Genomic DNA, 15,342 nt, shown 5'->3' on the forward strand with positions numbered 1-15,342 from the left:
TGGGTATCAGTTCAGTTACAAACAGTAGCAAACTATGAAAGTCAGATACTGTGATTCCTGGTGTAACACAGGACTTAGGACTTTTGGAACTAATTGCTTAAAGCAGAACACCATTTTTAGAAAAATATTAAAACTTGATTTTGAAATAAATGATACAGTCCGTAATAATCTTTCTCATATTGGTACAACAGCTAAGAATTACCTGTGTCATATCACCAGGCTTACTGCTATCCCAGCTCAACTTCTGGCCGCGTCCCTTTCTTTTTTTTTTAAGAGCTTTTTATTAAAGACTTTTCCCTGCAAAGGCCCCTGTCAACCGTGACTGCATTACTCTTGTCTTCTCTAAGTTAGACTAGAGGTACTGAGCTCCTTGCGTCCCTCAGGCATCTTTTCCAACCCCGTGCTCACTCCCATGTCAACTCTGTGGAACGTAGCTGCCCGTGTCCCTTCTGAATTACGGACACTTGAGTTGGGCGAGACCTTGCAGCTGCAGAAAGCACACCATATGCAAGCTCACATGACTGTCCTGGTTTTGACCATCAGTTAAAGGACTTCTTCCATCTTTTTTGGCCTAGCAGTGCATTAGTTTCACTTCCAGCCACTGATGCAGACCCTCCAACCCTTTTCTAAGCTGGCTTTCAGCTGCTTCATACCAGGTCAAGGTTACAGAACGTCGATGCCTCCACGCTTAGCATTCAGATTTGTTTCCACAATGAAAGATCAGAAAAAAATTTCCCAAGGTTTACTTCTCATGATCCCACTGTTTCTCACAATCCTATCACCTTCTTTTATGCTCTGAATCCCATCTCAGTTGCTATATATTTTGCCCAAGATCAATATGAGCCCATTTAATCAACAGCAGCCTGACATACACTCTATCTTTACCTTCTGGAACCTCTGAACTGTTGCAGCGTTCATTAAGATGAGTGTTAATGACCAAAAACTCACCCTCAGCAACTCTTAAAAAACTCTTTAACGCACGCTGCCTACACTTTTTGATTTTAAAATAACTAATTCTAATAGCTGTTGAATTTCATCATCAACATACTGACCAGTTGGACCCTGCGTATTTCCTTTTATTTTCCTTTCTTTACACAGCGTTACCATTTCCACCCCTTACAACCCAGAGTGGGACCAATATTATGACAACTATTAGTTTTTTTCCTCTTGTCCTCAGCACTATCAGTTCTGTATTTTTTTATTGTATCATTTTGCTTCTTGTCTATACTTCTCCGTAGCTCCTGCTTCATCACCACCACCCCTCCTTAGAAATCCCGAAACACAGCAGCCGCATGTTGACTTAAGTATCTCCTAAACACCACATTTCATCTCAGTGCTGTTTTGTCTTCTACCTCTTCTACTCTTCCAGTACAGGGTCCCAAACTGGGACTGTCCCCAGCTGGCTTCTTCAGAGAGCTGAGGATCTCTAGGAGCCCATCAGTGGTTTTGGTTCAGGTTGGGCTGAACTGCCACCTGCATGCCACCAAACTGGTCAAGCATCAGAGGTATCTTCTAGTTCCCACGATGACATTGGGGATATCTTCTATTTTACAAGATCAGAAACTGCCTATTCCCATCTTTCTATAGCTCTGCAGAACATCTCCCTGCTTCATCCATCCACTACAAGTCACAACTGCTCCTTATCACTGGCCATCTTGAAACAAAACACAAACATGAAGCATAAAACATGCTCTGAACAACCTCCAAAATGTCTCGTCTTTTGCAATTCATCCATCTTCAATGCTTTGACAACAAGCACCACTGTTCAGCTCTACTCTGCCACAGCTAGGGTGTGAACGACTAACCTGGGCATTTTAAACAGCTGATAGATCCAAGGCCCAGAGATTATCACCATGCAACACCTCCAAAACAACAATCCAACAAGTCTTGCCTGGTTACTCTGTGCTGCCTCCTCCCCTCATCTCTTGTAAGGGAAACCGCAACAAAGCCATCCAAGGCTGTCCAGGATGCAGCTAACTGCTGCAGATCTTGACTCAGGGATCACGCTACCTTTCCAGAGTCCTAAATTTTAAGTCACGCTATAAAGTGATCAGAATAAAATAACCTTAATAATTTAATCTGCTTTAATATTTGTAGTATAAAACCCAAATCTTAATCAGTCTACTCTTCACTACATTTTAGCAAGCAATGGAAAACAAATTCTTGGTATACACAGCCACAGAGATCCCCAAAATATGACAATACAAAATGTTCATTTGGTAATGATGAATCACTTCAAACAAACCCTAACACCTGAACAAACGCCCAGTTATGCCTGATGTTCTGCATCGAGCTGCGAAGAGCTTGAGTTCTTTGCCGCTGCAGAAAACACAAACATCTAAGCTGTTTCTCAGCCTGCTTTGCTCAAGAGCTCAGAAAGCTGTTGAATCACGACACCAACTAATAGTGAGGCAGCGAGGCAGGGCTGGTTTTGACCTGACGCAAACTTAACGACAAGAGTTTTCCTTCTCCAAAGAAGCAAGGCGTCAGATGTAACCATCCCTGATGGCTCTGAAGCACCGCTGAGACAACCAAAGACCAGGTTCTGGCTCCGTTCTTCTCAGTACAATCCACACTAGGACTGGGTTTACCAGTAATTACATCTGCTGATTGATCTGAACCTCAGCTCACACTCTACAGGTGTGGAAAAGTTAAACGTGATTCTCATCATGGGAAGAAATGCTAAGTGATGACAAATAAAAAAGACAGCATTCACCCTCTCTTCCAACTTAGATGGCAGAGTTGCTGACTCAGCTGAATTCTTGTGTTGGTTTTGGGTTTTACCCCAAAACCAGGGGTTTTACCTACGATCTTTACCTACAATCTTTCCTTTTTTCTTTCTACGCAAGGTTACAAAGCTTCATCGCTACTACCTTTTAGCATTTAGCGATGAAGAATTGTCCTTTCTTTCTATGCAAATAAGCCTGACGAGCCCAAATGGCTATGCATGGATCTCCAGAACAGATTTTACCTGGACAATGTTGACTTGGAACCAATGCAAGAGAATAACCTAAAAGGAGAAGGCAGCGATTTAAACCAAAATAAGACCTTGGGTCTGTTGAGACCATGAGTGCATCTTTGAAGGTGTTTTTCCGTACTGATAAGAGTCACCGGGGAGGAAAAAGGGCATACGTGGCTTTGTTCTCCTTTGAAATGTAAAGATGTTATCTCATGCAGCACAGTAATGCTGCCCGCAAATTAGATTTCACCTCACCGAGAAAACTCCGAGTTGACTGAAAAAAAAAAAAGAGCAAAGAAAGTCAAATGCTTCAAAATCCTCACCATGCGTAGACATCTTATTACCGCTACCATCTGTGGCCTCCATCAAACAGCCCACGGTTTCCATTTCTGCACCCCCTGGTCCCTGCAAGCAGCTGTTTCCCACTAGACGTATCAATTCATCATTTCTGCAAAGCCCTGAGTTGCCCCACGGATGGACGTGGGGTGCAAAGTCACCGTCGGTCACCTGCCTTGGGTAAAGACTCGCTTCGGTGTGCAAAGGAATAGTCTGTGTAAAGAGGGTAGGTTTAGAAATTTTTTACCCTGAGGGTAATGGAGCACTGTCCCAGGGTGCCCAGAGAGGCGGTGGATGCCCCATCCCTGGAAACATTCCAGGCCAGGTTGGCCGGGGCTCTGAGCAACCTGATCTGGTTGGAGATGTCCCTGCTCCTGGCAGGGGGGTTGGGCTGGATGGGCTTTGAAGGTCCCTTCCCACCCAGACCCATCTGTGATTCTAAGATCCAATGACGTTAAAATGAGATATAGACCTATTCCAATTTGTGTTAATCCAAATTTCAAATACACCAGACACCAAGACCAATGATATCTTCAAGGTGGTCCAGGCTCTGCTGTCTTCAGTCGCCTTAATGCACTTAATAAGGTTATTGCAGCTGCCTTGATCAAAACGCTTCCATGTAAAAAAAAATATTTTAAAAAAGCAATTATTCCTCCTCCTTCCTTATGCTCCAAATCAACACGAACGTGAGACTTCCACCTTCACTTCTCCTCCCTTTTCCTCGTGGCACATTGCCTCCAACAAAGATTTTCCTTAGATTAAAACATACTTGGTCAATATTAAACTTCTATTTCTTCCAAAATATCTGCCCCAGCCCCTTCATATGCATTAACAGCATTCACAACGTATTACGGAGGCTGGATTGTGGCTACTAAATTAATCCATTACAAAAAGTAGTGAAAAAAAAATCGTAACCTGGCTTTCTCCCCACCGAAAGATGAGAAAGACCATTTTTTTTTTGTTAAAGGGCACAAGAAAATGACAGTTTGATACCGTGGCGCATCATTTCAGTTCCGCTTCAGTGCCTGCCTGGGCACCGTGGCGTGGTGGAACCACCTCCTTGCGCTTGGCCGCTTGCAAACAGAACCTTCCTTCCAGACAGCCTCAAGTGTCCCCAGCACGGATGGAATTTTAAGCAACGCGGTAAAAAACAAACAGGCCAGCCAGACAAGATTTTGTGCAATTTCCAAAGAGAAAACACGGCTTTTCGATTTTTTTTTCCACGCCGGGCTCCTGAAATATCACAAAACCCATGCCACGGGCTGTCTTCATGCTTTACGCTTAAGCCCGGGAGGTGGAAGGACCTCCTGAGGGCACACTGGGTACCTTCACCATCTGCAGCCTCACACGCAGCTTCTCACATAAAACCACCCCTGGATCCTTCCCACACCTGCCCGCGGAAATACAACAGTCTCTTCCATCTTTCCACCTCTAGGCCAGCCCCAGTTTGCTTCCTGACATCTTATTTACTCTCCCGTTCGCATCCTGGAGGCTGCTGCCATCTTCCCCCATCGCGCGGGCTCTTGGCCTTCAGAGTCTTGGGCTGCACACCAGCCCAGTGGGGATGCTCCTCTCCATTCTGGCCTTGAGTTACATCCTGGGATGAAAAGGACGTCGATCTAGATGGACTTCTGGTTTGAACCAGTATATCTGTTCTTACATTTAGCTTTGCGTTAGCAATAGATGCCTTTACTTTGCTATATAAAAGTAATTTCTCTTTTCCTCTTTCTCTGCCACCCTCTCTTTCCTTTGTCTATGTTCCAGTGCTCCACAGAAGTTGTCTTCTTTAAGCCAAAGCTCCTTTTGCAGATTTAGTCAGCTGAAACAATCGTAGCGCACATACTCCACCAACTTTCCGTTGCTCTCCAACTCTCTTTTTTCCGAAGTCTCTCCTCCCTTTGCCTCGCTCTCTATATATCCAGTAGAATTTCACCCGAAGATGCACTTTGGGAAACATTTCGTGTGAAACTGCAGGCAATCTTTCAAAGACATGGCCATTTAACAAAGCTTCACACATCCTTGTATTTGTTTTTCCCTCCCTGACCTTCACTCACAAATCATCACTTGCATTGACCAATTTCAGCACGTGTCGCCACATCTAAACCCGTGGCTACGCACAAAAAACTTCACTGGCCTAATTCCCCACGCAGATAAGCCACGAGTGCATAAACTTCCACTTCTTAGACATCACCAGCTCAGTGCTGCCATCAAAACGTCCCACTTAAGCCGATTTGGAGTCGGATAAAACTGTCAACAAGAGTCAAGATCAAGCCAGAGAGCTACGACAAAATGGTGAAGGCCGCAGAGCGGGCATTTTTTCAGCCAGATTAAATTTTTTTCACAATAACAGGAAGTTTAGAGCTTGGACTAACGAGATACTTTAGTTTTCTTTCTATTAGCACTACTGAATTTTTATTTATGAGATTCAAGATCGTGTGCATCTGCGTGAAGTTCCTTTAAGCTTCCCGCCTCCGGGGCCACACGGAGCATTCATCCCTTGTTCTCCTGATCTGTTCCAGGGTCTTGGATGAGTTTACATGGTCAACCGGAACACGTGGCCTCTTTTTATGGAATATTTAGGAATTTTTTAGTGGAAAAAAACTCCAATATTTACTCTTTCAAGGCATTCTGGTCTTTTTGAAGAGTACAACTTTTATGATTTAGCAGGAAATTGTTACACTTGCCACAGCATATGGCTTTTCCCCATCTTTTATTTCCTGGAGACATTTATTCTACAAATAGCTGTTTCCTTAACTGAAATATTCTGATCTGGCTTGAAGGAAATTATTTTTTTCTACAGGCTTGAGAAGAAAATAACCATAGTGTTATAACAATGATCACGGCAGCAAGAGGTACAGTTGATTTTAGCACAGCTGCAACCTCCACCGCTGAACGACGCTTTTTCTTGCTCGTACAAGCACAAATATATTCAACGATACACAGAGAGCACTAATTTGGGTGAAAACTAAAGAGGAAACGTTCACTAGAAAACCGTACACCATAAGGAGTTACTAAACCTGGAGAACAACATTGCATTTTAACTTTTTACTGTCAGCTGCGCTACAACCGAGCTCAATCTAGCGTTGACTTAGCTAATGAAAATTTGTGTTTCCAAGGAAATCATTGTCATTCAGCGTAGACACCGGGACCAAAAAACAGTCTGGATTTTCCATTCCTCACTTGAAGCGGTGCCGCTAGGGAGCTAGGCCATCTTTTGATCGCTTCAAGGATCGTCCATTGACTTTGCAAGCAGCAGAAAGGGATCCACAGACGGGTTCCTCATAAATACTACGGAAAAGAGAATGTTCATGTGCTCCTTTCTCCATATATCACAGCTGATCTATGTAACTCAGAGTTACCGCTAATTTTGTAAGCCCGTGAAAACTACGCACTCCTTGGAGTAATCCAGGAGACTGCCTTCCGCACAGGACTTACTGGAAAGGTAAATCTGCATTTCTCAACCAGGAAATGTCCTTCTTATGGTTTTCTTGTGGTGTTCAGAAGAAAGGACTGGACTAGACACACTCTGGACCTGTGTCATCAAGACGTTCCTTCTGCGGCAAAACACGGCAAAGCCACCACGCTGGCCAAAGGCGAAGGGGTAATATTTCATACAAGGACTACCAGGAGCCCTCTGCGCCTACTTTCACCAAGATGAAGGAGGAGATCTGAATATTTTTATTTCACCCCCAAAAGCTGCATTTCTATTGTATTTTGGTCACAGGGGAAAATACACTATTGAAGAGAATGACTGTTACATTACTGCGGCTAACGAGAAGGTCAGACAGGACAACTGCTTTGGAGCACTGCAAAGAGAAAACAACGCTTCCCATCCCCAGTGACTTTTCTCTGACCAGGCACCTCTTAAACCTTTGTTTCTATTCTATTCGATTTCTTAACAAGAGCGTTTTTATTCACTTATTAATATAAGAAAGAAAAAAAAACCAATGAGTAAGGCCAACAATTGATGTACTCCTTGTTTTCAATATTTAACCTATTTTTTCCTTAAAAGGATTTAGAGGGAAAACATCCTTTAAAATGAGCATTTAAGGTAAAAAAAAATTGATTTTTTCTTGAGTTTGAGACAGCTTTTGATGCACAGAGCCCAACTGGAAGACACGATGGGTAGATACCATTTTGTAACGACCTTCCTCCAGCTATCTGCCCCGCTCCACAGTTCCTAAATTCAAACTGAGAGATTTAAAGGAAAACAATATTTGCTTGCCTCAGGCCTTTCTAACGAGCATTAACAGGCGGCTTGACACGCTGTAATAGGCTGTGACCAAGAAGCTCGGGCACAGCGTGAGAAAACGCTTCTCGGTTTCTTCCTCACGCTGTTCGCTTTAAAATTAAAGCTGGGGAGGCTCTGAGGAACCTGCATCCAAATTAATCCTGATAATCTGCCAGAAAATCTCTATTAAATCTCAAAGCTGAAAAACCTACTGTGCACATTGTTTCTGCTCTGAAAGACAGCCAAAGGCTCTAACCCCCAGAACTGATCCTAAATTCATTTTTTTGTTTCATTCCCCAGCACACAAGAAAGGCCAACACTCGTTAACGTTTGAATTTATGATTTTTTTTTCTAAATGCTTTCACTATGGCAACAGGTTTTGTTTTTTTCTCCTGAGTTTGTTTGTTAATAACCCTAAACTGAGACACCTGGAAAAAGCAAGACTTGGACGACTGCACTTTCAGGTCATCTCTGAACAGCAGAACATCTCCATGGAGCTCCTGGTCCAGAGAAACACCTTGTCCTCACCACAGGCCATGCAGCTTGATTACTATTACTTTTCTTCATGACTGAAGGTTCCTCTCTGGCCCAGGTTGCCCAGAGAGGCGGTGGATGCCCCATCCCTGGAAACGTTCCAGGCCAGGTTGGCCGGGGCTGTGAGCAACCTGATCTGGTTGGAGATGTCCCTGCTCCTGGCAGGGGGTTGGACTGGGTGGGCTTTGAAGGTCCCTTCCCACCCAAACCATTCGCTGATTCTATGATTTTATGATTGTATGGCTGACATGCAACTCCATAAGGAGAGGCCAGGTGTGGGATGCCAACCCAGCCAAGAACCAGTGTAGTGAGCCGGGCAGTTCTCTGCTCCCGTATCTAAGTGGCTCATGGTGCCTGAGCTTCAAGTAACTCCTCACCCACGGTCCGGGCTGAGCTGTGGTACAGCCACACTCGTGGTGAGGGTATCGGTCCCACGGGATCATCTTCCTGGCTCTGCTCATATATTTTTATATATATATATATATATATACACACACACACACACACACACATATACATATATATACATATTTATGTATGCTTTTATATATTATATAATTAAATATTAGCTATTTTATATGTAACTGTTATATCATTTTTTAAGTTCCTTTTTCCTCCAATACTAATTGGAGAAAAAACAATTTAAAGTTGAATAAATACAGGCTACTCCTCGAGTTTATGCAACCGAACGCCCAAATGAATGCACTGTGTGTCTTTTTCCAATTTTAGAAGTCTTTTGTTTGAAAACACACTAAAAAAGCAGGTCAGAAGCAAAAGTTAATCAAGCACGTGACACAGTAGGGTAAATATTACTAGGCTTTTAAGGGGGTGTATCATTACTCAGGTCTCTACCATTGGCAAACTGTAAGATTTTCTAGACGCTACAACAGCACTTTTCCCCAAAAACCTCTCTTTGGAATAAAGCAGCAACTTCTGGAAATGAAGCAACCATTTCTAAAACATTTTCACGTTTTGAAAACTAGCTGAGGGGTTGTGGGGTTAGGGGGGAAATGATGCAGCGAGGAGCGTTTTGACCTGGTGTAGTAACATCTTGGCAATGATGGGATTACTTACAGCACCTCATGGACTTGGGGGATTTTTTTTTTTTTCTCTAGGATTTGGTGACATTATATTTCTGCTCCTCTACTCTGCTCTGGTGAGACCCCAACTGGAGAACTGCGTCCAGGTCTGGAGCCCCCAGCATCAGAAGGACATGGACCAGTTGGAGAGGGTCCAGAGGAGGCCACGCAGATGATCAGAGGGCTGGAGCAGCTCTGCTGTGAGGCCAGGCTGAGAGAGCTGGGGCTGTTCAGCCTGGAGAAGAGGAGGCTCCAGGGAGACCCGAGAGCGGCCTTCCAGTGCCCAAAGGGGGCTGCAGGGAAGGTGGGGAGAGGCTGTTCAGCAGGGCCTGCTGTGACAGGACGAGGGGTGATGGTTTCAAAGTAGAGGAAGGCAGAGTCAGACTGGAAAAAATGTTTACGCTGAGGGTGGTGGAGCACTGTCCCAGGTTGCCCAGAGGGGTGGTGGATGCCTCATCCCTGGAAACATTCCAGGCCAGGTTGGCCAGGGCTCTGAGCAACCTGATCTTGCAGGGGGTTGGACTGGATGGCCTTGAAAGGTCCCTTCCAACCCAAACCAGCCGGTTCCTGACTGCTACGGCACACTTGAATTAGTGGGCTATGAGACCTCACTTCCATAAGGAAAATTTGTTCCAGTTTGAGCTGGCGCCACAAACTGAAAGGAAGTTTGAAAGAGTCAAATTTAAGGATTGAAACGCTTGGCTTTACGTCTTTCTTGCTACTTATTTAACTGGTATTTTACAACAACCTCAAGTTTTTCCTTCTCTAGAAATTTGCATTTTACTTCTGGAAGCACAAGGACTTTGAATGGACTTGCTTCTTTCTGCAACAGTTTACAAACCAATTTTGTCCCTAGGGAGAGCGTGATTTTTTTAAAAAATGGATATTTTCTTTAATAAGTTACAGTTGGAACTCATATTAAAGCTTTTTCTCTTACACCTCAGCTGCGCGACTCTTTGCCAACAAACAACTCACATCAGGAATGAAATGGAACGGAATGAAATGGAACTGCAACAAGACTCCTCCTTTCGGCTGGATGATACGGCTTACAGATGGTTAAACAGCAAATTAAAATAATAATTAAAAAAAAGTTATGAGAAGGAAACAAATCAAATACCGCACTCACAAAAAAAAGTCAAAAGACGAGGACGGCAGTTTCACTGTATTTTTGGATAAAGTAAACAAGTGCCATACCTTTTTAAAAATTCCATATACTCAGTATGCTTGATGAGGCCTGTCCTCATCATTATTGTTTGAAAACATTGCCGATCAATAGCCCAAAGTTTCACATTTACGAGAGCTGGAAAAAAAACAAGACAAGGGGAAAATGTAATTAGCAAAATGTCAAAATTGGAAAAACCCGTTGTGAACTGCAGAGGAAAAGGAATTCGTTCATGAGAAAGCATGGCAATGGGTACACACGTCAAAACAGTAACGTAAAACTCATCCGCTGGACAATGGACTGAGCATGCACTGAAATGATCTGAAATATCTGAAATTCTAGCTGTAGCACATGGGCTTTGGAAAGATCGCCTAAAAGCAACCGGGAGATGAGCAGAAATCAATGTAGGCTGAAAGCAAGCAAGAAATAGGGAGTCAGTTGATCATAACCTACATGATAACCTGGTCATCATCATTGTCTATGCCACCGAGTGATTCGGGGACATTTTTAGTGCATTATCCTGTGTCCGAGACCATAAAATTCATCCAGGTTTCACCCTACTCCCAAAGGAAATGACAAATTTCTCCTTGACCTCAAGGGGTCTTCCAGAACCGAGTCCTCTTACATCCTAATGACTGAACACACCCCAGTTCTGGATGTTTTGAGTACTTTTTTTTTTCAACTTTAATTTCCAGGTCTTTGATAAATTCCAAGGACTCAACATTATGCACCACACGCTACACCATCTATTTCAGAAGCAAAGTCCCGTTATCACACCAAAGGTAACAGGTTACCACCACAGAGAGATGCTCAAAGAAACCAGAGTCTTGTGAACTGGATAAGGAGAACCCCAAATGGTCCAGACTGGCATCTCAGATGTGGTTTAGACATTTGCGTTACCTAAAATTGTCTACATACACAGCTTCTAATAGACCTTCTCCTTAGAGAAACAGTTCAATTAAACAAAACACCTCTAAAGACCTCTTGTATTTATTTAATAATATTTTTTTTTTCAGACAGTAATCGCAATAAATTTCATCCCCGTATCCCATTTCACTACAGCAACCACAAATGAGCAAAAACACTTCCAGCAACATATTTGGTCCCGATTAGGGCTGAACTACGACAGCATTTACAAATATTCTCACCAATAAAAACGCAAGAAAATATTTTGCTTATATTTGCTAGTCGTTTAGTTCCATCCTGGTTAACGAGTTTTTATTCCTAACTGCATTTGCAGGACGTAAAACCTTCAAAATGCAAATTCAAATTTTTCTTCTCAACTAGCATTGCAAAAACAAGTGAACGCATCACATCATTTAAAGCACCTTCTCATTTTTAAGATGGAAATTCCTTTTTGAGAAGAGTTTTTACTTTTACAACCAAACTGATGGGAAAGAATGACCTAGAGCTTTAGTACGGCAGATTTCCGTAAATCTCAGTAAAATCCTAGTAAATTCATGGAGAGCAGGAAAAGTTGACCTTGAAAAGTAGGTGCTTGCTTTCTAGGTGGGAGAACGTTGGGATTTCAGCCCGGTTGGCCATTTCAGGGTGGTTTGTGTTCAGTGTCATGTATGACTGTCACACAAGGCAAAAAGGCAACATGCTTGGTCATGACTGGTAAAACCACCAGTAACTGAGTATTTTTTCAAAAGATGGGAAAATAATGAATGAAATAAGTTTATAAATTTTTTTTTGGACTACAATATACAACAGCACCCTAGTGCCCCATCATGAAGGGGGCCAACAGGAAAGATGGGGAGAGACTCTTCAGTAGGGCCTGGTGTGACAGGACGAGGGGTGATGGTTTCAAAATAGAGGGAGGTAGATTCAGATCGGATATTAGGAAGAAATTTTATATGCTGAGCATGGTGGAGCACTGTCCCAGGTTGCCCAGAGAGGCGGTGGATGCCCCATCCCTGGAAACGTTCAAGGCCAGGTTGGCCGGGGCTCTGAGCAACCTGATCTGGTTGGAGATGTCCCTGCTCCTGGCAGGGGGGTTGGGCTGGGTGGGCTTTAACGGGCCCTTCCCACCCAAACCAACCCGTTCCTGACTGCTACGGCACACTTGAATTACTGGGCTACGAGACCTCATTTCCGTAAGGAAAATTTGTTCCAGTTTGAGATGGCAGCACAAACTGAAGGAAAAGCAGCCCCAGCTTTCCGGCTTTGACACATCTCCTGCTGAAACCACAGCGTTGTGTTTTAAATGGTAATTTTTATTTTTCTGGTCTTTACTCTATATACTGCTCTCAGTTACTCCGAATTATTTTGGTGTCAATATGGGTAGAATATGTATTTCCATCAAGATTAGAGAAAGAACTCAGATTTTCCCCATTTATTGCGCTGAATAACAGGGACTATGCACTATTGATCCTCTCCAAGGCTTCATTCTCTTAGTTTTTTACACTCGTCATTGCGTTCCCAGCCTGCTGAAGGACAAAGTTTTTACTCTTCTGCTTCGTTTCTCCTTGTGGAACCAGCAGCTGAAAATCCTGAACGTCAGGCTCGGATCCAAGCTACTCCTGTTCATGGTATCACATGCAGAGGTGCTGAAATACGGGGGAAAATCCAAAATTTTAAGCGAAAAAAAAAGTATTTCCAAAGGGCAATATAATTATTATTTATGTTTTACGTGCTATATATGAATATAGCTGGGGAAATCTTTCAGGTGCACCCAAAAATAAAGCATCATTTTGCACAGCGCTATCAGAAAACCATCTTCCCAACACGGGTTTTAAGCCCAGGTTGCTTTTCTGCAAAGCCAGCCCAACTGGAAAATGCCCTTTGTACCACCGCCTGAGCAAACCTTTATCAATAAAACCTTAAAAGATGCTTTAAATCCTTAAAATTGCAGCAACCACCAGAACAGTGCCCGGATAGGTGTATTATTTCAAAATAAAATGCAATACTCGTATGGCCTTGGAGTCTTTTAGTGTCTCGCCAAGTTTTTACGTGCTCCACGTTTTTCAAGGGTCGCCGAGTGAATTGTCCTCAGCTCAAGTGCTCGCTGGTGGCGTTATCGGACCTGAAATTTTTTATTTCCTTGCCCTGTAGCCAGAATTCATCACCTCGTGCTCACTTTCAGGCTATTTTATTGAAATAACTCTGTTTATCTGCCCAGGAAAGCCTCAGATAAAGGAAGAGCAGCACTGTCATAATTCAGCCCCGATAGAGACCAGACTACGCAGTCTCTCGCTCGCTCCCCCCACCTTCCGAGAGAACAGTGGGAGATGATATAAGGAAAACGGCTCGAGGTTTGAGATAAGGACAGGGAGAAATCCTTAAAGTTACCGTCACGGGCAAAACAGACTCGACTTGGGGAAAACTATTCATTTATTACTACAAACAGCAGGATAATGAGACAGAGAACAAGATAACCTCCCCCCACTCCTCCCTCTTCCCGAGCTTAACATTATCTCTACCACCTTCCCCGCCCCCCTCCCAAGCAGCACACGGGGGAAGAGGGAATGGGGGTCACAGTCAGTTCATCACGCGTTGTTTTACACCGCTGCTTCCTCGTCGGGAGAAGAACTCGCCACATTCCTCCCCTGCCCTGACGCGGGGTCCCTCCCATGGGCTGCAGTCCTTCGTGAAACTGTCCCCCGTCTACCCCAGGGAGGTCCTGCCTCTTTGATTCTTTTGCTGTGGGCGATCCTCTCCGTGAAAATCCTGTATCAAAACGGCAACTGGAATTCAGCCGACTTGTGTGGGCCCCAAGGCCCTTGTAAAGCTTCAAGCCAAACACTGGTTGACTTCAATGGAGAGGCTTTCATCCTTACTCCTCCTACGTAGAACCTAAAATACCTTCACACTCAAGATTTGACAAGATCTAGCAGCCGGTGCAAAGTACAACAATCTGTATTAGATACTACGCAAGATCCCAGGACTTATCTGGCCAGAAGAGTCAACTGAGTGATCCAACCTTCTGCGCTAACAGCCACCTTCACTCAACGTTTCAAAGAGATATCTCCTAATGAATTATTCAGGAATAACCCCACCTGGGTGTTTTTATTTATTTAAGGCTCATAACGTTTGGCTGAGGGTATATATTGTCACTTGGTTTTATCTAACGTAATTCCCAGTCTTTCTACTGCCTCCCAAAAAATATCTCAGTCCTCTTCTGAAGCCTGTAACTTGGCCTTAATGAGAAGTCCTGACAAGGACTAATTAAGCATTATGAAATTCTTCAATCGTAATGGGTTTTTTTTTTCCTTGGAATTTCAAAACATTCACATCATCTGTACTACAAAACCTGCTAATTAGATGTCCTCACACGCTCTTTTTAAGCTAGCTGTGATTTTACACGACCTTTACCATGTCATCTCTTACTCATCCCTTCCGTATGAATGAAGTTCTACTCTTACATTCCTATGCTACGGAAGTTTTTCTAGGTTTTTAATTAAACTTACCTTGTATGAGCAAGAGCTCACAAATTACTTAAGAAATTGTACTCATTACGGTATTGAATGTCCATACAAAAGATGAAAGCCGAAAGAGTTCCTTAAAGTACTTTAGGAAGAACCTTTGAAAGCCACCAAAAATACTTTCAAGCAGTGTCTTGAGTTTGGTGGAGAGCAAAGTGCGTTAGATGAGATTAATGGAAAACTGACAAGACCTTTATGCAGATCAGAAGCCTAAAATTTAGTTACTCAAACAACTAATTTAATGCAACCAACACAAGAGGGGTGGAAGTAAAATGCTGTTTGTGAAAGGGAAAGGAGAAAACAACCCAAACTTCTGATGAGGGTGTGAGAGTGTGCCAGGGACACGTCCCTCATGGGCATGCCAAGATCATAAAAGCATTACCAAGAAGCCTCATGTCTAAGAGTAACGAGCAAAGTAGTATATTCACATTCTGAGGAGACCTACAAATCAGTTCTAGGTTGTTGCTGAAAGGAGCCCCAAGGAGAAAGCAATTGAATATATCCAACTAAAGAAGGTATAGAATCATAGAACCATAGAATGGTTTGGGTTAGAAGGGACCTTCAAAGCCCATCCAGTCCAACCCTCTGCAAGGAGCAGGGACATCTCCAACCAG

At 43.4% G+C, this 15,342-nt stretch overlaps 1 protein-coding gene across 3 annotated transcripts in view; it reads right to left on the reverse strand.

The window, feature by feature from the left end:
* The window catches only part of PRKG1 (protein kinase cGMP-dependent 1), a 444,044-nt gene that overhangs the window by 173,226 nt on the left and 255,476 nt on the right, over positions 1–15,342 (reverse strand). For all 3 annotated transcript variants that reach the window (XR_015259127.1, XM_086752825.1, XM_086752824.1), the window contains exon 4: positions 10,334–10,439. Coding sequence is in view for 2 of the 3 variants with exons in the window: in XM_086752825.1 (XP_086608951.1) it covers positions 10,334–10,439 (106 nt within the window). In the remaining variant the exon portion in view is untranslated. The remainder of the gene's footprint in view (positions 1–10,333; positions 10,440–15,342) is intronic.

The sequence above is a fragment of the Chlamydotis macqueenii genome, chromosome 7, assembly GCF_036417535.1.
Source record: "Chlamydotis macqueenii isolate bChlMac1 chromosome 7, bChlMac1.mat, whole genome shotgun sequence".
Classification (NCBI taxonomy): Eukaryota; Metazoa; Chordata; class Aves; order Otidiformes; family Otididae; genus Chlamydotis; species Chlamydotis macqueenii.